The sequence below is a fragment of the Danio rerio genome, chromosome 3, assembly GCF_052040795.2.
Source record: "Danio rerio strain M-AB ecotype USA chromosome 3, GRCz13ab, whole genome shotgun sequence".
NCBI lineage: Eukaryota > Metazoa > Chordata > Actinopteri > Cypriniformes > Danionidae > Danio > Danio rerio.
Genome location: NC_141023.1, coordinates 36,864,516 through 36,889,050, shown reverse-complemented (window position 1 = coordinate 36,889,050; position 24,535 = coordinate 36,864,516). Strand labels below are relative to the sequence as shown.

Below are 24,535 nucleotides of genomic sequence, written 5' to 3'. Positions count from 1 at the left end.
AGTGGCTTCGTCTGGCCACTCTACCATACAGGCCTGATTGGTGGATTGCTGCACAGATGGTTGTTCTTCTGTAAAGTTCTCCTCTCTCCACAGAAGAACACTGGAGCTTAGACAGAGTGACCATCGGGTTAATAATCACCTCCCTGACCAAGGCCCTTCTCCTCCGATCACTCAGCTTCAATGGCTGGCCAGCTCTAGGAAGAGCCTTGGTGGTTCCAAACGTCTTCCACTTATAGATGATGGAGGCCTCTGTGCTCATTGGAACTTTCAGAGCAGCAGAAATTTTTCTCTATCCTTCCCCAGCCTTGTGCCTCGAGACAATCCTCTCTCAGAGGTCTGCAGACAATTCCTTTGTCTTCATGCTTGGTTTGTGCCTTGACATGCACTGTTAACCCTGAGACTTTATCCAAAGTCCAATCAACTGAATTTAACACAGGTGAACTCCAACTAAGCTGCTGAAACATCTCAAAAATGATCAGTTGAAACAGAATGTACCTGAGCTCAATTTAGAGCTTCACCGCAAAGCCTGTGAATACTTGTGTACATGTGATTTTTCAGGTTTTTTATTTTTAATGAATTTGTAAAAATTTCAAAAAAATATTTTTTCACATTCTAATTATGGGATATTGTGTGTATAATTTTGAGGAAAAAAATTAATTTAATTCATCTTGGAATAAGGCTGTAAAATAAAAACTTGTGGAGAAAGTGAAGCGCTATAAACACTTTCCTGATGCACTGTATATTTTAGTGACACTTTACAGTATGTATTAACAATCTCATGCCTATTAATGTAATTATATCTCATTCATAGTTATGCTTGGCGATTAATATGAACTAGCTCTTTCTCATGAATAAATATGGAGAAATGCTCAGCATCCTCTTACGCTTCGGTCCTAGCTGACAATCAACACTATGAAAAAAGTATGCAGTGACTTCTTATCAAGTGACATTGCTTTAGTTTTGCTTTTCACACTAAAAAAATAAAATAGGTTAGAAAAACACTTTCACTTCCTAATAAAATGTTTGATTGATGTTACTGTTTTTATCAATGTATAATCTTTATTTTCATCTTTAAAATTAAAAAGAAATTATTTAAAGGCTTCATGACCCTTTAAAATGGCATTACTCTGTAGTAAATCATTGAAAACACTAGAAGTCTCTAATGTTGCTTACTGTAAGTGTGCTTCGCTTGTGCAGTGTGCTAAGGTCATTGATCTGTGGGTCTGATGCTGAAGATCTGCTTCACTGGCTTTTATATTCTAAATCTCATTGCCCTGTTCTTTCTCTATCTCTCTCAATCTATCTCTCGTTTACTTGCTTCCAATATAGTTCATACCTGCCCATAAAGCTCTCAAATCTTTCATCTGAAGTCAACTTAATAGAACTAAACACATGGGTCTCTATAGATGTTTTAAAAGCCAGTTCTTCTTTTAAGCTGTCACAGCATGGTAAAAACCCATGGCACAAGACAGTAGGTAAATAGCTGATGCTGGTTCAGAAACTGACATGTATTAAATCCCTTGTTGTTGAGCCTGCGCTATATTATGAGGGATTTGTATTCTAACCGGGATAAAACGGCTGCTACATGTATATTTGATGTAGGAAGGTGTGTGTAATTGTACAAGGACAGGGGAAATGGCCTCAAGGCTGTGATAAACAGTGTCATTAGACTGAGACTCAGTCATCGGATCCTCCTGATTCAGTTCATTCATATTCACTCCAGCACGCACTTACTCGCATTACACTCCTCCAGTCAACAGGCACACACTTATTTTCAGTGTCAGGCAGTAACTTCATGTTATCATCATGAAAAATCCAGATATTATATAAGATTTGTGTTCAAGAAGGTATCAACACTGGTTTGGGACTAATGAGGTCTAGCTGTGTTTTTCTGCAATAGTCCATCCGTGTTGTCTTTCTCACTCTGGGTTTGTTATTCATATTTTTATTTCGCTCATTCTAGGATAATGAACTCCTTCTGAACGGAACCTCCAAATCCCATGTAACCTGATCTCATTTATCCAGTACTTAATCTTTACACTCTCGACTTTTGTCCATTAGTGCACTCAGGGAATTGTGGACTTTATGTGAGGAAAAAGTCTCTTTAAATGTTCTCTTCTGTTCTAGGTCTCGTATTCTTGGTCTTGTCATTGTAAAATGTATTGTCAGATACATTCAGAACATTTTTTCCTTCAGGTGCATATGCTGAGCCCCCAAACAGATGCCTGTTAAAAACAAACGTCTCCCCTGGCTGGTTACGCCACATAAAATTAGCCTCTCTGCAAATTACTGTCAGAGTTACGGTTTGTCAGTTTTTGGTTTCCTTTCCTTGCAGTCTTTTTCAATACTTTGATAATGTCCTCGTATCTGGATGCGAAAATGTGTTTTGATGTCCAGGTGCTGGTTCAATAGCATCTTTCTATTGTGTCCTCTATAAGCACACTGTAAAACCCAATGAGTTATGGTAACTCAAACAATTTAAGGAAACCGATTTCAACAAACCATTTAAGTTCAAAAACTAATCCTAATGAGTACTGTGAACTTAATCCATTTGAGTAAACGAAGCAATTTGAGCACAGTAAAACCCATTAAATGAAGAGAACTCAAACCACCTGAGTACTGTAAAACCTAATAAGTTAACTAAGGTGACTCAAACTGTTTGCAGAAACTGATTGCTACAAACCATTTAAGTTTAAAAACTAATCTATATGAGTATTGTAAACATGGTCCATTTAAGTTGAAGTAATGAGGTATTTAATTAACTCATTACTTCAAAGTTCAAAACTCTTTTCAAATCAGAATTAATGTTCAGTAAATTCTGAGTTAACTAGACTCGTTTCATTTACTAAAGTTGACTGTTGGGTTTTACAGTTGATATGTTTTGAATCGATATATACTGTAGCATATATACTATAAAAATATATGGATTTTAAACAATTACGTCATGTTGTCCTAACACAAATTGATTATGTTGCCTTAATTGTTTTTACCATTTAGGTTTATTGAACATTAAACAATTAAGTTGTCCCCCCCAAAAAAAAAAAAACTTTATTTTTCTGTGATAAATTTTGCATATTTTTTAGTTTCCCAAGATAGTTTAAATAGCACTATTTGACACTAATAGCACTAGATTCTAGTATTCTAGCATTCTTAGATCAAGTAAAAAAAAAAAAATATATATATATATATATATATATATATATATATATATATATATATATATATATATATATATATATATATATATATATATATATATATATATATATATATATATACATATATATGTACATATATATATATATATATATATATATATATATATATATATATATATATATATATATATATATATATATATATACATATATATGTACATATATATATATATATTTTTTTTTTTTTACATATGAAGAAATAGACGTCAAAATAAATAAAATGATCTGCCAATGGGGTAAGTAAAATAGTCTTTTTTTTTTTTTTTGAAATGTATAAAAACAAGATAAAAATTCTACTCAGCAAGCAGTTTTTGTTTTTAAAAGATGTCTAATAGATGTATAATAGACGTCTAAACATAGTCATCTTGGCTAAAACAAAGCTAAACTTGGGCTGTCAGTGAAAATCTAATAGACGACTAAGAATATACCAAAACTAGTCATTAAATAAACTGAAATGAATGACTAAACACATAAAGTCTTTCTAATCTGTCTATTTGACAACTAGTTTAAGGATATTCTTTGATTTCTGTTAGTTTTTTACTTACAGTTCAAATTTAGGTTTATTTAGCCAAGATAACTATGTTTAGGTGTCTATTAGATGACTATTAAACACAAAATTGTTTGATGGGTAAGTAATAAAAAAAACGTTTTTTTGCATAAATTCTGTATAAATACAGTATTTAAATAGAACTTTCTGGTCGACTATAGTTCTGGCTCAACATTGCATATCTCGCGATATGACTATTGCGAATGCACACATTGTGATATCGATGCTAAAAGGATATATTGTTTAGCCCTAGTGTTGATTCAGTTCATTCTATTTAAGTAATTTGAACAACCAGTAAGTTGACCAACCAGCTACTGAGTGTAGCTAGCAATACGCTAACAGTGAAAAATGTGACAGTTATGGTGCTATATCCAACCTGAAGAACTTTTTCCAAATGTGCTTAGTTTTTTTCAAGTAATTTGCATTGTGGGTAGCTTTTTTTTTTTAGCTAGTTTGATTAAATAATAAAACAGTCTGTGACGATTCACAAATCATTTACTGAATTCAACATTGATTTTATTTCATCATAAATGTTGCTTCTTGTTATTTTGCAACACTATCAAAGTAAATTGTCCAATGCATGGGTGCTAAAAGTACATTTAGCTTTGTTCAAAATAAATTATTAGTAATGACTATATTTATAGTAATTAAAACAAATATTAAATCAGTATATAAAAGTAATAATATAATAGTAATAAATAAATGGCTGTGCCAGCATTTTATTATATTGTTATATGTTCTGCAACAATTGGTGCTAATGGTGCTAAATGGTTAATATAAATCCCAAGTTTGTAACAATATTCTTGGCAGCCATTTTTAACAAAGTTTTAATTCTTAAGAACATAAACAAAAGTCTAAACTATTTTCATAAAGCAATTTTTGTTGTATATTGGTTTAAACCCGACATATTAGTTTAACAATTTTTAGAAAATTACTAATTACGTTGAAGCTACTGCAGCGCTCATAAAGAAACAATACCATAATTTCTTATTTTACAGGTAACAAGAATTCACAAATCTGAGCAAATTCATAAAATGATTTTGCAACAAAAACAGAGAAACGTAGTAGGCTGTATTGCCAGTTTACCTTTTGTCCATGTTTTTGTGAAGCAGCCTGTCCTCCAGCAGACAGAACTAATCCATTTCTTCCTCCGCTTCACATCTCTTCCTCTTATCATTTCAGTCTTCATCATTGCTATTAGTCTCCACTGATAAGTGCACAGAATGCCGCCATTTTATGGCCACCTACCAGCTTACCATTTCCTTGCTTTCACCGTCTCTCTCAGCATAGGACTGAATAGGCCAACAATCTACTGCAATTTGTGGGAGCAATTTCTGCTGTGCCTTCAGCCTGTGTCTAACAATAGCAGGAGAGAGAGGAAGATTATTCTCAAGAGCAATTATTTTCCTTCTTCGCCCCTCTCTCGATCATTCCTTTTCCTCTTCTGTCTGTCTCTTTCTAATAGTTAATAACATTATTCTAATCAAATTGTGCACATTATATCACATATTATACTATGTCTCTCTTCAACTAGTCTGCAGTAGACACACTTCTGTCATGTATAGGAAAGAAACAGATGCCTCTCTCTTCATATTCTCCATCCCAAGAGTTTTTCAGTAATCTCTAAATTGTTACTCTTAGACAGCAATAAAATTAGAAGAGTTGGACAATGAAACTAAAAAACTGGATGTTAGATCATAATTATTTACTAAGCAGAATCTCGATTCAGGAGGAACAATGCAGTTTTTGTCTAGGATGTGGAACACTGGACCACTACTATTCCCTCTCTAGTCTGCTTAAGGGTTTGTGGCAGTTTGTGAGCTTAGAGAAAGCATTCAACTCAGGGCTCACAAAATTTGGTTGCCCGAAGTCCCAGAGCTATTGATTTTTCAGTTGGGCAACCAAAATCTATCTACACCATGGCCAGCAGGCTATCTAGATTCTGAAGACTAAAAAAACAATAGCCCTGGTGTCCTGGCATTTTATGCTACCCATCAGATTATGCTACCAACAATGTATTTGAATGGTTTTGAGGTTGCGGTAGAGCACAGGTGTCAAACTCAGTTCCAAAAGGGCCGCAGCTCTGCACAGTTTAGTTCCAACCCTAAATAAACACACCTGATCAAACTAATTGAGTCCTTCAGGCTTGTTTAAAACTTACAGATAGGTGTGTTGGAGCAGGGTTGGAACTAAACTGTGCAGGGCTTTGGCCCTCCAGGAATTGAGTTTGACACCCCTGCGGTAGAGTATTAGGTAGGTTAGGGCGATTTTACAGCTTCATATAACAATAGTCCACATTAAAGTTTACACTGGTTACAAAATCTGATTTATCAAATCAGTTATCAAAATGTGCTACCTACTTTTTGAATGAGAGGTAGGACAATCTGACAAGGTAGGACAAATCAACAGAACATCGAGCAGAACATCATTCACATTGCTGGCAATAAGTCAGACTTGTTCCTAGTTGATGTTGGACTTTGGCCAGCTCCTCTTTGGACCTGGTTCTGTTTATTCTTTTTATGGACAGAATTTCTTGGAGCAGCCTATGGCTGGAGGGAGTCTGGTTTAGGGGATTTCATCTCTGCTATTTGCAGATTTGGTTGTCTTCTTGGTTCAATTAGACCTGGACTTTTAGCATGCATTTGGTCAGTTTTCTGCTAGGTGTGAGGTGCCAAGGATGAGAATTGTCAACTCTGAGTCCAAGGCCATGATGCTGTACAGGAAAATGTGTCCTATCATCTTCAGGTTGGAGCAGAATCTTTGCCCCAGCTGGACGAATCTTGTGGGTTTGTTCATCATGCAATGAGGGAAGGATGTAACGTGGGACTGACAGATGTATTAGAGCAGTGGCAGCAGTAATGCGGTCAATATACCTGTCTGTAGTGGTAAAGAATGAGCTAATCCAAAAGGCAAAGCTCTTGATTTACCAGTAAGTCGACGCTCCTACACTCACCTGTGGTTATAAGCTTTGGGTCATGACAGAAAGCAATTGATCTTGGATACAAGCAGCTGAAATGAGTTTTCATCACTGGGTGAGACATTGAGTGAGGAGATCTGTCACCCTGGAGGACCTTGGAGTAGTTCAGAGTATCCACTGTTCCTTCACATCGAGAGAAGCCTGTTGGCTCAGGCCAGAGGTGACTTGAGAGTCTGTTTTGGATGCCTCCTGGATGCCTACCATTGGAGATGTTCCAGGCTTTTCCCACCATAAGGAGGCCCTGGGGAAGACCCAGGACACACAGGAGGGACTATGTCTTTCTGCTTGGCTTGGAACATCTTGAGATCCCCTGGAGGAGCTGAAGCAAGTGTCTGATGAGAGAGAAGTCTGGGCTCCCTACTGAGACTGATGCCTCCGTGACATGGCCCCGGATAAGTGGTTAAAAGTGTGTGGATTGATCAGAAAGAGGCATCAGAAATCTTGTATTGCAGCCGATATTCATTTGTGTGCCTGTTGAATGAATTTATATCATTGTTCTTCTGACTCTTTTAAATATTTTGTAAGTTTATCAAGTGTTTTCAAATAATTCAAATATAGCCAGCACACATACAGAATAGCAAGCATGTTAAGCCCAGCACACAATATTGTTTTGGTTGTTTCAGCATTCATTCATTCATTTATTTGTGTGTTAGTGTAAATATGGAGTAAAAGACAAGGGACAATGGAGTGAGGATCCTTTTGCATGTTTTATTCAGAATCATAGTCAGACAGGCGATGATCAACAACAGGCGCAAATGGGTACAAACAATTCAATGCGGAGGCAGATAACAGGCAGATGGTCGGTACATGCGGCAGACATTGTAAATAATAAAACAAAGCAAAGGTCGGAACACGTGGAAACTGTACCATTAAAAACTTTGTAATGTTACAGGGTATTAACCTAACAAGACTCAGCAATGACAGTGTCAAAGTGAGCTGTATGTGTAGTGTAATCAGTCCATGGGCAGTATCAGCTGTGGGAATGTAAGACTTGGAGCAGGTGGGTGTGGGTTGCATGACAGGACTTGTAGTTCATATTGAGGCAGGATTGTAGTTCGTTTGAATGTGAATGTTCTCCAGCAATCTATGATGGTTAGATCTCTGGTGATCATGTTAGTTAGTTAGTTAGTTAGTTAGTTAGTTAGTTAGTTAGTTAGTTAGTTAGTTAGTTAGTTAGTTAGTTAGTTAGTTAGTTAGTTTATCTATCTTTAGATTCTGTCTTATCCATGACAGTGTGAATGCTAAGTGAACAACCCAGGCTCATTCTGAAAATGTACCTTTATATATATTTTTGGAGGCTGCAAAATGCGTCCCAGAAGGTACTTATTTTTGCAGTTTTTGTTTACGCGACTTCACGAGAGGCCGCTTTGTTTGCTTTTTCATATCTCAAATTTATCTTGCGACTGCCATTCGCGCCTGCTGTTCTCACATAAACCCACCAGAGGCTGCTGTTGACTGACTGATTAACTGAATGACTGTCTGACTGACTGACCAATGGACTAACCCACCCTCCTCCTTCCCTAAACCCATCCAAATTTATCAATTGACTTGCCCACCCACTTCCCTACTTGCTTATTTTATTTTTGGGATTCTGTTTTTGTCTTACCCACTTTCTGGAACCATTCTTCATCGGTCTTGAACCCCATTGTTGTGGTCAACTTCTCTCTGCATCTCAAGTCCGCTGACGTACATGACGAGAAAACAGGACAAACTGGTTGCAGTGGGAAAGCCGTCCACATGGAGGTAATCTGTCAGCTAATAAGAGCGAAAAGGAATGGAGTCATTCCACATTTTAGAATTTGTTTAAAAAATAAATGCAGCCATACATACCTCTGGCACATAATTTGCGGTCCCCAGAAACATATATAGGACTACGTTTTCTGAATGAGCCTGTGTTGTAAGTAAACCTTGGCTAAACATCTTTCTGTTTTGATCCAGATCAAGAGTACTTCACGACTCTACAATTGTGAACTCATCTGAAGTGATTTCAGACATGTGTAGTTTATTCATTCAGATTTGTACTCCCTCGTGTGTCATTCAGTATCTGGGCTTCTGGAGTGGATTTCTCAGCTGCATTTACCATAATCATATGCAGTTTATGCTACAGTTCTGTCAGATCCAGTTACTTTCATTTCGCAGTCAGATGTATTTTGGCACAAGGTTGTCCTCCTTCCTGCTGTTGAACACAACTTAAACACACTGTGTGTGTGTGTGTGTGTGTGTGTGTGTGTGTGTGTGTGTGTGTGTGTGTGTGTGTGTGTGTGTGTGTGTGTGTGTGTGTGTGTGTGTGTGTGTGTGTGTGTGTGTGTGTGTGTGTGTGTGTGTGTGTGTGTGTGTGTGTGTGTGTGTGTGTGTGTGTGTGTGTGTGTGATGAAGGTGAAGATTTATTGCAGCGAATCCTAGAGGGATCCCTGATTCTGTTTAATTCAGAAAATACTAGTGCTTTAGGAAGGTAATATGACACACAAGCTGACACATTTATTGAAGCAAATACAAATTTGAAAGGAAAGCGAGAGCTTGTGTGTTTATTGCATTTGACAAAAAGCCATTTGAAAATGCATTAGTGCTTGAGAGCGAGCGAGATCTTGATTACTCGGATGGTCTTTAGGGTGTTTTCATGGCTTGTTTGTGTAGAGCATTGATTAGCAACATGGTGCAGTTCCTCCCTTTGTTTTGGTTTGTGTTTGTAAGCAACTTAGCATTTGCAGTTTGATGTCCATTGCTCAGAATGACTTCAGCTCCACAGATGTGGTTAATCTATATGCGAATTTGGTCATTTATATAAAGGGGGTCTGGATGTAGACGGGTGATTCTCACGAAAACTTAATAAAAAAATTTTCAAACATTAATCTTTTTAAATGTTTAAATTAACTTTTTGTTTTTGCAGATAATTGAAACAAAGTCTGGAGCATTTGTCAACATTACTTAAAACATCTATTTTAAAATGCCTTACACAAATGACAACAGTTTTTGAAATATATTTTTGATGAAACCTGACGTATTTTCAAAACGATGGAGCTAACCTGAAAGGACATCATTTGTAGATTATGCACATGCATTGAAAAGCAATCATTTAAAAAATATTAATAATAAAATAACACTTAAAGAACATTGGTTGCTGTAATGATAAATAGGTTCTAGAAATTAGGTTAATTATTTCAGCATGGATTAGTGCTATCTGAGCAGCATACAATGCTTTTTAATGGGTTCACCTTACCTTTACCCTCACAGTGACGTCACTAGCTCCATTGAGTGCGTTGTGTCTGACATTGCATCACTGAGATATGCAGTCTCAGCTTGCATCATCAAGGCTACATCAAGAAACTATTGAGTTATATGGCAATTAGCACATCTGATCCCATGCGATTTGCAGATTGCCACATATAAGAGCACAATTCATATATTTATCACATATCTATATGTTTGAAGTCATTCACCTCTGCACTATATTAGCTATATTTTAATAAAATGTATATTCATTGATTTTACAGCTGTTAATTAACTAAATTCATCACACTACCGAATATAATCAAACATAGTACACTTTAAAAAGATATTTGTTGATAAACAGGTTCTGTATTTTGTGGTTCACATGGTGTTTTCTGTTTATTTATGGTTAAGAATTGCATTGAGACTTTTATCTCTGCTCTGTTGACTTTTGATGCTTAAAATTCAACACTGCAGATTAACAAAGTGACTTTTTATTGATATTTTAGTCGTTTGGGACACAGTATTGTTTAAGAAACAATATAGAGAAAATTATATCTATAAAACAAAAGTATTGTCTGTTTTTACCAGGTTTTTGTACTGTGTAACAAACACAGACAATCTATCACTTCAAAACTATAAAACTATTTAACTGAAATGTCAACAAAAGCCACTTTTCAAATGTTTCAACATCAATATCTAGATTCAATAAGGCAATTTAAAACCTTAAATAAACTGCTAATTTACTGATATTTTTACAGTGTAGCATGTGCACATTTTAGCACATTAGCATTTAGCTTAGCCTAGCATAGTGTATAGTTTATGACAGGGAGTGTCTATGTGTAGGTAAATGGTTTCCTATTTTATAGCTGTATGTGCGTTTGTGTTACATGTGGGACCTGACCTGTTCTCTGTTGTGTATAAATGACCTCATTATACTCTCACTGGGGGGTCATACATCAGCTCAACTTGGGCTCTTTGTGCACTGATGCTGTCTGCAAAGGGCTATAGCACTGCCACTCTGTCTCAGTGTTCGTGTGTGTGTGTGTGTGTGTGTGTGTGTTACTCCAGCTAACTGTGCTATTTTATCTGATTATTGAGTCTAATGACAAACCAAGAGCTCAAATGATTGTATCATTCATTCATTTTCCTTCGGCTTAATCTCTTATTTTTCAGGGGTCACCACAGCGGATGTCCTTCCAACCGCAACCCAAAAATTGTGAAAAGAAATCGTATCATAATCTCAAAATAAACAAAAACAATAATATTTATATGTTTACATTGAAAAAAAGCATTTCCATTGAAGCTTTTCTACTGCCAGCAAGTTTCTGTTGTGAAAATATTTGCAGCACACGTGTTGTCAAACTGGTGAAGGTGTTTTTTCACTTGAATGTGTTTTCCTCACTCGCACTGAGCTCTCTCAGCCACCGCATTTGCTGTCTATTTTTATTTTTATTTTTATTTTTTTGAGTAGAAAAAAAACAATGCTGATGAAGAAACAGATCGTTCACAGTACAGCAGTGAATTGATTTGATGTATGTTGATGCTGCTGTGTGCATCTCCAAACCGTCTTTTCCCCAGTGCACCATGGGAGCTCATTACAGGTGTCTCTGAGCCTGTGAAACACACCATGATGCGGTTGTGTGAATCCACTTCATTACTACAAAACAACCACAGCAATGATACAGAAACATCTGACAAGAGCTCCGCAGCTGTGTGTTCCACCGTTAGTGTATGTGCTATAGTGAGACAGACATGTTTGTTCTGCGTAATTGTTAGCCTGTTTGTTGTGACTGATCCACAGAGGCTTGTTTGTCCTGTGAGTGATTTTTTTCTATCGTGTTTTTCTCCATCATAACACAAACCGAGAATTAGGTACTGCCCTGCTGTGAGTATAGATTGTTAGTGTTAAACTTGACTTGGTGAATTTAAAAAGTTTACTTTTGGTTTCTCACAGTATGTTCTCAGTCAAACAAACCCTGTCCAGTTTAAACTGGAACATGAACATCTTTAAAAAGACACTTCTGGCTAAACTGCAGCTTTGCCACTTCATTCATTTGGCCAGAGGTAAACTGGTCTCCTTGACTGAGCCTGGTTTCTCCCAAGCTTTTTATTTTTAATTTATTTCTATCAGTTGGTGGAATTTTGGTTCCTTGCTTCATTCCTATATATGTCCCGATCATTTTTGCCAAGTCATGTCCAAGTCATTTGATTTGGAATATCTACCAATACCAAAACCCAATGTGATATCTATAATTCTATATTCTATAATACATAAAAAAGAATAAAAAAAAGAGCGAAGAAACAGATTCAGGATGTTTCCTATTTTTAATTTAATTTAACCTATTTTAACATTTAACATCTCTGTTATCAACCATAGCACTTCTGTGAGGTAGCTTGAACAATCAAGTAAAATATAACATAAATTCTTACATACTCCAAAAGCATAAGAAATCCAGGGTTCTCTACTTGTCTGTGATGTCCTGTGCCTTCGCCCTGTCACAGGTCATTTTTTGTGTCCTCTTTAAACTCTCCTGCAGCATGAGCTGACTCATCTTCCATTGGGTTGCCTGGGTAAACTCACGATATTGTTTCTGAGATGCCTTAACAGGGCTGTTATGTTAAATGTAGCCTTTTCCTTTCCACCTTTTGCAATCAAAAGTTTACATATCTCCCAGTTTGCTATGGCAATGTTGTCATCATTAACTTTATAATACTGCAAGACTGCAGACGTACTCGTGCTTTCTGCTTTAAGCTGTTTCCGTGTTCTACTTTGCCAACATTTACCCAATAGCATCTCTGCAGCAAAGTGATGTCATGCTGCACACGTTGCTGTTTCTGTGTCAAAAAAGAGGTTTAACTCTGTGCCACCACAAAACTATAGATTTGTTCAAAAATAATGAGATGTATAAAAAATGTATGTATATATATATATATATACACACACACACACACACACACACACACACACACACACACATAAATATTCAAGTCCTGATCGGGGGTAACGTTCGATTTAGATCGAGTCTGAACCCACATGATCGGACCTGATTTCTAATCACGTGATCGGATCTGGACATCCCTAATCATTCCCTTTTAGCTTAATTAGATGAAGTGACACATATTTTTTCGATCAACTCTTTTACGTGAACAGCAATATTCTGATATTAACATGATCAAGATAATACTGTACTGCAATGTAGATTAGGTTTACACTCATGTAAAAAATAAAGGGTGTAATATACTGTAAAATACCGGCAGCTATGGTTGGCAGAAGTTCACCGTAAAATATAAGGTTATAATGTACAACACTTTACAGAATACTTTTTAATAATTCATACATTTTACAGTCAAGTGTTTGTTTACAGTACTTTTCTGTTAAATAAAACAGATATACTGTAAAACATTTTACAGTAATTTACTTCAAAAATAGCAATGGTAAGTGTAAATTCCTCTACAGTAAACTATTGTGTACTGTATAATAAATGTACTGTAAACTTAACTACATTTCTGTAAAAAAACACAATACAACTGTTTGAAATATAACAGCATTTTATTGTAAAGTTTTACAAAAAAAATATCGGCCAGAACTTTATTGTAAAGATTTTGGTAAAACACAAAAGCGATTACAGTTGTTTGCCACAAATTTTACAACAATCAGTCAGGTTATTTCAATTGCTAAATAAGCTAATAAATAGCGTCTATAGTAAATCAAGGCACAAACTCTCATTATTAGGATTTTATAGAAACAGTTTGTGCATTCAGGCAGTGTAATAAAACAGTTTGAGCTGTTTAAATAACTTGATCAGTGTACTCGCATAGTTTTGATACTTATGTGTTGATGTTGGAAATAAAACGTCCATATTTAAAATCAGGGATGATCAATGATACAATAAACATCAGTCAGAGCCAGTTGCTCTGGCTGAACAATTGTTTTTAGTCCACATTTTAGTGAAAACACAGGACTGTGGCCCTGTTTACACAAAGGCGTTTTAATTTGAAAACGCATTGGTTTTGCTACGGTTACGCCATCTGTCCACACTACGTCAGAGTTTTCGAGTGCCAAAAACTGAGCGTTTTGGAAATGCTGGAGAGGCCGTTTTCATTCTAAAACGCTTCTGCTCCGTCTCAGTGTGGATGGGGGAAAACGGAGACAACTGAAAACGCAGGCGGGGCTGCAGACATTCTCCTCTCTGATTGGGGCTTTTCCTCAATATTAAGTAGCCTACACACAGTTAAAGTTCTGCATCCTCTCCTTGTAAGTTCAAACTTTACAAGTTTAATATGGAAAACAGACTCCAGAGAACATGTCAGGTAAATCTTTAAAGGGAACGGTGTACTTTATAATCTTTTTCACATCACCAAAGCTACATTGTTTCACTTTTTTAAAAATAAAATAAAAACATGAAGGAGGTGCTATTTTCATTATGATATTAACAACTTTACAGACAGCAGAAATGTTGGGACGTGGTGCTGCAAATATGAGCGTCATCTTCACTGTAGCGTATTCATAACAAAATGGAGCCTAACATTACTGCTTCCTTTAATTTTTATTGAAATTACGAAATTAACCCTCTCTTTTGCTGAACATCAGTTTTAATAATCAATAATGGCCATTATAAAAGTATAAGGTACAATAAGTTTATGCAATATAGGAAATAAAGGCAAGCAATCAGTCAATATACAGAATGTATGTGGTTACATTAATTATTAACTAATCTTCGCGCTCAGCCAAAACACGTTACCTGAGAACAAGTAATAGATTCAAAAGACCAAAGTCGGGGAATATGTTGTTAGATAAAGACAACCACATGAATTAAATATCACGTTTAGCTAATATAGTAGATTAGATACAGCGGGAGATCCTTGATGAACACTCCGACGAGCACAGCTCTTATCTGGCTAGATAAGCTGCAGCGCATGCCAGTGAGTGTGAGTGTGTGGGGTCACGTGATGTGCGTTTTCAAACTAAAATGCACAAGTGTAAACGGGGCCTGAGTCAGTTCCAGAAACTTGAAATGTAGTACTGCTTGAAGACTTGCACGTAGTCACAATGTGAACTGGCATGATCTCTTTTCAGAAAACAGACACAAAGACAAGTTAGCTTATGAGCAATACGCTTAAACTTAGATAAACTCAATATTTTTCTTGTTAAATTGATGACCAATGAAATGCACACAAGCAAGGAACACCCTCAAATTCTATAGGCCACTTTGATAAGTAAAAATAGTCAATAGACACATCTCAGCACTAAGCTATCATAAGTATTTGCCTCACTCTGTCGGCTTGCACCCTTAATTTCAACAATTCAAAGCATTTGTAATAAATCATTAGTTCAGAGCAGTCAACAGATAAAATCCAATTCATTGTTGCTTATACAATAAATTTTCTTGGTTGAGTAATTGCTATAAACGTTTTCATTCTAGTAACGAGTAATCAAACAAATGACTGTTTCACCATTACACCTCCATTCCTATTACTAACAATAAAATGTGGCCTTATATATTATTGATACAGTAAATTATGTACTGTTTATCATTTATTACATATACATGTTATTGTAAGTAAAAGTAACAGCGTTGTAATGGGGGGAAATAAAAATGTGTGATTATGTCTGGCGTGTGTGTGTGTGTGTGCGTGCGTGTGTGCGTGTGTGTGTGTTTGTGTGTGTGTGTGTGTGTGTGTGTGTGTGTGTGTTGAAGGGTTAGACAATTACGTACTGTAACTGCGGTAAAATGCGTTTGTAATGGCGCTATTTATTTCTAGCGTTAATATATTTCCATTACTAATCATCACTAAACTACTACAAAACCAGCATTCTGTGGAGGTGAATGTGCTGCATAAATAAAACTTGTTTCATACTAATTACTGGTTTTCAAATGTTTGCTTTTTACATCATACCATTAAATGCTGAAAAACTCTTTCTCTATGTGTGTCTTTTAGAGCCGTAGTCCACGTCACTCTCAGTCCACTCAGTCAGGTTTGGCAGACCAAGCGTCTAAACTGTCCTTCGCCTCTGCTGAGTCTCTGGAGACCATGTCTGAAGCCGACATGCCGCTGGGTTTTAACCGCATGAACCGTTTCCGCCAGAGCCTCCCGCTCTCCCGCTCCGCAAGTCAGAATAAACTGCGCTCTCCAGGTAACCTACACTCACGCTTCATTACTGTAAATGACATGCTTTAACTCACACTCTGAAGACTTTGAGATACTTTGCTTAGGTCCACATTCTGTATGTACACAAAAAAAATATGTCAGTATTTTTGGTATTTTAGATGTAATGGTCCCCCAAGATAAGCATCATGTGATGGACACCCATGAAAAAATGAGATGCATTGACACTATAAAAAATATCTGTAACAGTTATAACGGTTGTAACTTTCAGTTCATAGGTGTTTTTTTTATTTTTATTTTTTTTACACCCTTGTATTGGATTTTGGGACCTTGACTTCTGCTTTGACCAACTTTTGATGCAGAAAATGGATAGATAGATAGATAGATAGATAGATAGATAGATAGATAGATAGATAGATAGATAGATAGATAGATGGATGGATGGATGGATGGATGGATGGATGGATGGATGGATGGATGGATGGATGGATGGATGGATGGATGGATGGATGGATGGATGGATGGATGGATGGATGGATAGATAGATAGATAGATAGATAGATAGATAGATAGATAGATAGATAGATAGATAGATAGATAGATAGATAGATAGATAGATAGATAGATAGATAGATAGATAGATAGATAGATAGATAGAGGGGCAATTGGGTAGATAGGTAGATAAATAATATTAATGAATAACATTTTTAGCCTAAAATACTACTTGAAAATATTTTACTTCATATTCATTCTAATGATTTATTGTATAATAAATAGATTTATTAATTACTGTAAGTTTTGCTTATTTATTTTATTTTTATATTAAAATAATGTTGAATAAATTTTTTATTCAATTACTTAATATTTATTTTGATAGTTTAAACCTTTTTATGCATTTCCAGAAAGGTAAAAGAAAAGTATATTACATTTTACAATAAACTAAAACAGATAAAAATATAAAAAATTGTAATTACACAGGTATACATACTTAATATTAAAAAATAAGCTTTCATTCAAGATCATTATGTAACGATGATAAAATAATCATTATATACAATAAAGATGAAATCTAAAAATGCCCAAACATTTTAATAGATATGTGGACAATGCAAATAATGTATAATATGTGCGTATTTCTGAAAAACAATACCTTTTTTAACCTCAGTTCAGTCATATAATAGCATACAATGTTCATAAATAATAGAACATATTTCAAAATGAACTCTTATTCACTCACTGGACTTGCTGCAACATTCAAACATTACTGTCAAACTCCCCTGAACTTCTCTTAAAATGCATCAATAATTTAAATTGAGCAATAAATCCTTTCAGCCTCTTGTGAAACTATTTCAAAGCATTTCCAGGGCATAACAGAAAAACAAAATGCTTTATTAACTTGTAAAACTGTTAACCCCGTGGCTATGCAAAAATGCACGTAGATGTTTATTTCATTGTGATAAAATTTCCTTGTAAATATCTCAAAGTTATAAGACAGCTTTTTTAGGTTGTAATAAATTAAACATTTTTAGCCTGCAAAAAAACTATTTTACAAGAGATTCCTGGCCAAGAACACCTGTACACCACTCACATGTTTAACAAATGATAAATAACATCATTCACTCATCAAAACACACATCAAATGACATTTATAACTAGTCAGAGCGTCTACAAACTACAAATTTCAGATTCCAAATCATTTGAAGTCTTTACTGTAGAAAGTAAAGGAGAACAGGGACGAAAGTAATGTGGGACAAAAAGTAATAAAGCGATTTTCTTGAATCCCAGGCTATAACAGCACATTCAGCATTCAACCCTTTATGGAGCTGCCAAATATCACCTGATTTCTGCACCATGTCCCGAGGTTGGGTCCAAATTTCAGTTTTTAAGTGCAGAAATTAAATTATTGCAGCAGATCATTTTTCTTATTTCAAGTTGTTTTTCATTGTTGCATGCATCACAGCAATGATCAATCAAGTTTTTCAGTTTAAAAGTAAATCAGATTTAAATGGCAAGCGTTCCTGTGGGGATGAAAGTAACACTGTTGTTTATGTCCCGCTGCTAATATTCAGACCTTATTTTACACTTCGAATTTTCAGTGTTTTGATTCATATGTTTTATCAAATAAATGCATATTGCCTTTTCCAGAGATGGGATGCTGGAGTGGCATCCGCTGCATAAAAACGTACTGGATAAGTTGGCGGTTCATTCCGCTGTGGCGACCCCGGATTAATAAAGGGACTAAGCCGAAAAGAAAATGAATGAATTAATGAATGCATAATAGAACAAAAGTTATTCTGCAAACATATTATTCTTCTTAAAATATTATTATATTATGTCGTTATTGATAAATAACATTCATGAGTTAGTAACCACAGCAAACATACTTTTCTGTCTAAAACATTATCTTTTAAAAAAGTTTTTTTCTTTTTTTTTACGAAAAATTTTACTTTTGACCCCGCTCTCCCCTACAGTATGTAATGAAAGCAGCTTCTTAGCCTTAAAATTGATTCCAAGCATACAGAGCTGCATATTTGAAAGCATATTTTGGTAACACTTTAGTTTAGATCAGGGGTCACCAATCCTAGTCCTGGAGGGCCGGTGTCCCTGCAGGATTTAGCTCCAACTTACCTCAACACACCTGCCTGGATGTTTCAAGTATACCTAGTAAGACCTTGATTAGCTTGTTCAGGTGTGTTTGATTAGGGTTGGAGCTAAAATCTGCACGACACCGGCCCTCCAGGAACAAGTTTGGTGACCACTGGTTTAGATCACCATTTACACTAACATATTGTTAACTAACACTACTAGCTTATAACATATACCATAACAACAAATTACTACTATAAATAAACTATTAATTAGCTGTTTACTAATAGTTAGTAAGGTGCAAATTGTGACCTAAAGCGTTTTAGGCCTTATTTTTATTTTACAGTATGTACGTATGTGCAGTAGTTACTTGCTGTACCTAAGAAAGTACTTAGTTATATGAGGTGACTAGATGAGTTAAGGTTAGATTTTGAGGTACACAGTAGGTTTAGGTGATGAAACCAATTATTTAATTACCAGTTTATGTAATGTAATGTAACGTAATGTAGTTTCTGTTTAGCTAATTAATACTGTCCAAAATTAATGCTGTCCGTTTAATAAGTCCAAAATCAAACCAAAAGTGTTCAGGAGTAGCTTAAATAATGTGTCGGTGCTCTTTGGGTAAGGGATTCATCAGAACAAACAGCCAAAATTAGTCCAAGATACTCGAAACATTTGGGAGAAAAATATTAAAAGATTTTATATGAAATATTTTTATATTTGTTCCAAATTTTCGAGTGCCTTGGACTGATTTTTGCTCTTTACAGTAAATAAGTCATTTGTTGTAATGTTAATGCATGTTGCGTTCAAAAGCATTTTGTTGACATCTGGAAAGTCTGATTCATTCTGTTGAACCACCTTGTGTATATGGCATGGTTGGATGTAATTGAATCAGTAAGGTAAATAAATTAATAATATTAATAAAAAAAATCAGTTTTTTGTTCTTGCTTTCATCTGAAGATGACATTTTGCTATCCTGCAATTAGATATTGCTAAATGTTTTCTACTTGTTGATATTTCATTCAATAATAAGAGCAGCGCAATGCTTTCAGACAAAACTGACCTTCAACAGTTGTTTTTTAGCTTGCTTTCTATGTTGTGGAGAGTCTCTAGCAGAGGTGATGGTGTTGTTGGACTTTTATAGCAGCTAGCACACAATATTTGCTGAGAGCGATTCGGTTGGAGCTGTTCCCCACAGAGAGATTATTGTCCCATCAGCAGGAAGTTTAGGATTGTGTGCTGGCCCATTAGGTGAAGAGCGCCGGGATAAACTGACAGAAACTGATGACAAAAAGAGTTCGGCAGCCGTAAATTATATAAACTTGCTGTCACTGACATCTCTAAACTCCAAAAACTCAACTAGAAAACTATTTAGCTTTAACTTTTAAGATTTATGTTTAGAAATCATATACAGTATAGGCCTAAGGAAGTCAAACTTATTTTATTTCAGCCATAGTTGCTAAGAAAATATTTATCTTCATGTAGATAAATTGCTAAACATTTAAATAAATGTTAAAATATCAAAGTAAAACAATTAATAGAAACTGCAGTTGCTGCTCAGTGATAAAAAAACAACACTGAAATGAAAGCTTATGAACAAAATTGGTTCCTACTCTGCTATGTACATACATTCAAATTAATAATTTGTTACAATGCATTTATTGTGTAGATGCATGTTGCATGTAGATTACATTTTACTTATTTTTTTAAACACCTTCATGTGATTACATTCGTAATTAATTTCTGCAATTAGGCCTAAATGTATAATTAGGAGAAAAATAAGTACATTGCATCTTGTTTTTTTATGCAAATACGTAGTAGTTGTTAAGGCTACTTAATATAAAGTGGGTCTAAGTTGGTTTAGCACTATTACAGAAGTCTTGCCTTTTTAAATGTGCAGAAACACTTCATTTAAAGATATATTAAAACCACATGTGAAATTTGTGGACAGAGTGTGAAATTTAATTTGCACATTGGGGGTGGGGATGGGGGGTTAGCTGACATTGCTAGTTTTGTGGTACACAATTAATCTGTGCATGTCATTAATAATAATAAAAAAAGTTTGATCTTGTAATTTAAAATTAAAATCCCAAAATGCACTTTCTATTTTTTAAGATTAATTCTTAGATTACGTGATTTCAAGGTATTGGTTGTGGCTAACATACTTAATCAAGCTTCTCCAACTGTCAGTTTTGACAACAAACAGAAATGGTGAGGAGGAGGAGTCTGTTAGGTTGTAATAACTCTCCTCAAACTCATTTCCAGATCTTTCTGAATAAAATGCCTACTTTACTACAGCCAATCAGCTTGCAGTAGAAAAAGCAAGCCATGCCCACTGTATTCTCATTTAATATTCCGTTTCTCTACAAACTGTCACAATTTAAAATAATAAATAAATAAAAAACTGTTACAGCTTCTGGTTCATGTGGACTTTAAAGCAAGGTCAAACACTTGCAGGTTAAAAAAAGCATACATTTTTTCAAATTTTTTAATTCGTAAATACACCTGTGTTTCTTTTGTTGTACAGTACTTTGTGTCTGTAGATTTATTTACAAAGTGGTTATTTTTTTCTCTTACATTGAACTATAAATCTCATCTTGAGCAGTACTTCTTACACACAAAACTTCACAGTTTTATTCATATTTATATTCTGAAAGGTTTTACTCTCATATTTAATTTTCCAAACTATTTACAACTTTTTATTTACAACTAAGTAGTGTTTTTTTCCCTGGTTGTTTGCAGTATTTTTAGTTATTTATAAAATGATTAATATGTTATATTATATGTAAAAAAATAAACTAAAACATTGACTCTAAAATGTCAAATAAATAAATCAGCAAGAATTATGAACCTGACTTCATCCAGTGCTTAGATTTAATATATGAAAATAAATGCACATTTAATGAAATTCAGCATATTTAATTTTTTTTTTTTAACTTTTAACTTGTAATAACAATATGCTTTTTATTCATTCATTCATTCATTCATTTTCTTGTCGGCTTAGTCCCTTTATTAATCCGGGGTTGCCACAGCAGAATGAACCGCCAACTTATCCAGCACATTTTTACGCAGCAGATGCCCTTCCAGCCGCAACCCATCTCTGGGAAACATCCACACACACACTCATTCACGCACACACACTCATACACTTGGGACAATCTAGCCTACCCAATTCACCTGTACCACATGTCTTTGGACTTTTGGGGGAAACCGGAGCACCCGGAGGAAACCCATGCGAACGCAGGGAGAACATGCAAACTCCACACAAACGCCAATTGAGCCAAGGATTGAACCAGCAACCCAGCAACCTTCTTGCTGTGAGGCGACAGCACTACCTAATGCGCCACTCCGTCACCTATGCTTTTTATTAATAAATAATAATCAATAATCAATCAGGAGCATAATGATAACTGTTACCTATTATTATTATTATTATTATTATTATCATTATTATTATTATTATCATCATCTCCTGCACAGTCTTGACTTCAGCCCTTAAAAGTTTTTTTAGTGTATGGTTAACCATTTCCATCTTGACCATGTGTTGTTTCTTTCCTGGCTTCTCGTCCTCAGGTGTGCTGTTCCTCCAGTTTGGAGATGAGACCCGGCGTGTTCACATCACCCATGAGCTTAACAGTCTGGAGACGCTGCACGCACTCATCGTGCACATGTTCCCTCAAAAACTGACTGCAGGAATGCTCAAGTCGCCTAACACAGCCATCCTGATCAAAGATGAAGCCAGAAATGTCTTCTACGAGCTGGAGGATGTGAGGGACATACAGGACCGCAGCATCATCAAAATCTATCGCAAAGAACCCATCTACGCCTCCTATCCTGCAGCGCATCTGGCCAACGGAGATCTCAGGGTGAGATTTTTCATATTTGATTCAGTGATTCAGTTGGTTTTCCATCTTTCGTTGTCCCGCTGTGAGCTTATGTTGCGAAATAGATACCAGGCATGATCCATTTTTAAAGAACGCTTCTCTTCTAAGTCAAAATAAGAAATCACAAGGTTACGGAGGAAGATCAGAGGCAAGTCTAACCTTCAGACTGACGTCACGGTCCTCTTTGCATGTTAAATATTTTAAAGGGAAGTACCCTTCGTTTGATCCATTGAGCGCCGTCTTTCAGATTTGGATGTTCTTGAAGTCGGAGGTTTTTGAATTATGCACACTTTTTTGGTTTCACTTGGGATTGCGTTTCACTTTGTGAGCTGGCTGTGCTGCCACAGGAGTTTGATGTGGGTTGACTTTGAAATGCAATCATGTGGCGTCACTCTGTTGATCAAATGTTCGTTTTTACTTCTTAGCTAAGAGCTGTCTTTAGCATTTAATACCCTGCCTTATATTAATGTGTTTCTTTTCAGAAGCATGTATCTGTCTCTCTGTCTGTTTATTTATCTGTCTGTCTATTTGTCTATTTGTCTGTCTGTCTGTAAATACACTACCGGTCAAAAGTTTAGGGTCAGTAGGATTGTTAATTGCTTTAAAATACAGTAAGCTTCTCCTGCTTACCAAAGCTGCATTTATTTGATCAAAAATACAGTACAAACTGTAAAATTGTGAGATGTTATTGCACTATAAAATAACCATTTAAAAGTAGTTTATCATCATTTAATTTAATCATTTAGTTCAGTGATTTTAATGATAAATTTTCAGCTTCATTACTGTATTCTTTAGTCGCATGATCTTTCAGAAATCACTCTAATGTTAATTATTGGTATTGTTACTTTTATTTTAATTAATAATAATAATAATAATAATAATAATAATAATAATAATAATAATAATAATGGGCGAGGGAGTGGCGCAGTAAATTGCTGGCGCCTCACAGCAAGAAGGTTGCTGGGTCGCTGGTTCGAACCTCGGCTTAGTTGGCGTTTCTGTGTGGAGTTTCCCTGCCTTCGCGTGGGTTTCCTCCGGGTGCTCCTGTTTCCCCCACATTCCAAAGACATGCGGTACAGGTGAACTGGGTAGGCTAAATTGTCCGTAGTGTATGAGTGTGTGTGTGAATATGTGTGTGAATGTTTCCCAGAGATGGGTTGCGGCGGGAAGGGCATCCGCTGTGTAAAAACTTGCTGGATAAGTTGGCGGTTCATTCCGCTGTGGCAACCCCGGATTAATGAAGGGACTAAGTCGATAAGAAAATTTATAATAATAATAATATTAATAATAATAGTAATAAAAGCAATATTGCCTTGAGTAATAATTTCATTTGAAAATACAATAAGAGAGCAGTTATTTAAAATTGTATTAATATTTAACAATGAAATATTTTAAATACCATCCAAAAACAATTAATATTTAACACAATATAGTGTGCATGTAAACAGGTTGTTTTTTATTGATTTTTTTTTGTATCTTATGCACTTTTTTATTTACTGTAGTTGAAAGTTTTTCTACAAAAATTTGCTTTCTAACACGTTCTTCAAAAGAAAAAAGCAACCTAATGGTAATAAACAAATAAAGCATAGAATATTCAGCCATTCAAAGCCGATCTAAGTCAAATCAGTCTATTTTTTCATTTTGTTTATTTATATACTTATCTATTTAAAAGAAAATCTCAAACAGTAATGGAAATATCAAACAGTTATCCATAGTCTTTTAGAGAACAGTCGAAATGACAATTTCCACTGGAGATTTCTTGTCAAACTATGGAGATTAAAGTGACTTTTAAAAAAGAATAATTATTTAATCTATTTTTATTTTCTCATTGTGTTGTTATTCTTTTAATAAAATCTGTTGACTTAAGAGTCTTTGTTGCATTACTTGTGCAGTGTCAAGTTAAAAAAAACTTTGCATACTTGTAACTCAAGAAATATCGAATATATCCTAATATGAAGTTACATATTACGGCATGCATTTTTATTTTATTTTACTTATTTTAATG

At 35.2% G+C, this 24,535-nt stretch overlaps 1 protein-coding gene across 57 annotated transcripts in view; it reads left to right on the top strand.

Moving 5' to 3' along the window:
* The window catches only part of srcin1a (SRC kinase signaling inhibitor 1a), a 243,469-nt gene that overhangs the window by 140,138 nt on the left and 78,796 nt on the right, over positions 1 to 24,535 (top strand). For all 57 annotated transcript variants that reach the window (XM_087243089.1, XM_087243071.1, XM_087243087.1 and 54 more), the window contains 2 exons: positions 15,893 to 16,088; positions 22,220 to 22,512. In XM_087243089.1, coding sequence (XP_087099215.1) covers positions 15,893 to 16,088; positions 22,220 to 22,512 — 489 coding nt within the window. The remainder of the gene's footprint in view (positions 1 to 15,892; positions 16,089 to 22,219; positions 22,513 to 24,535) is intronic.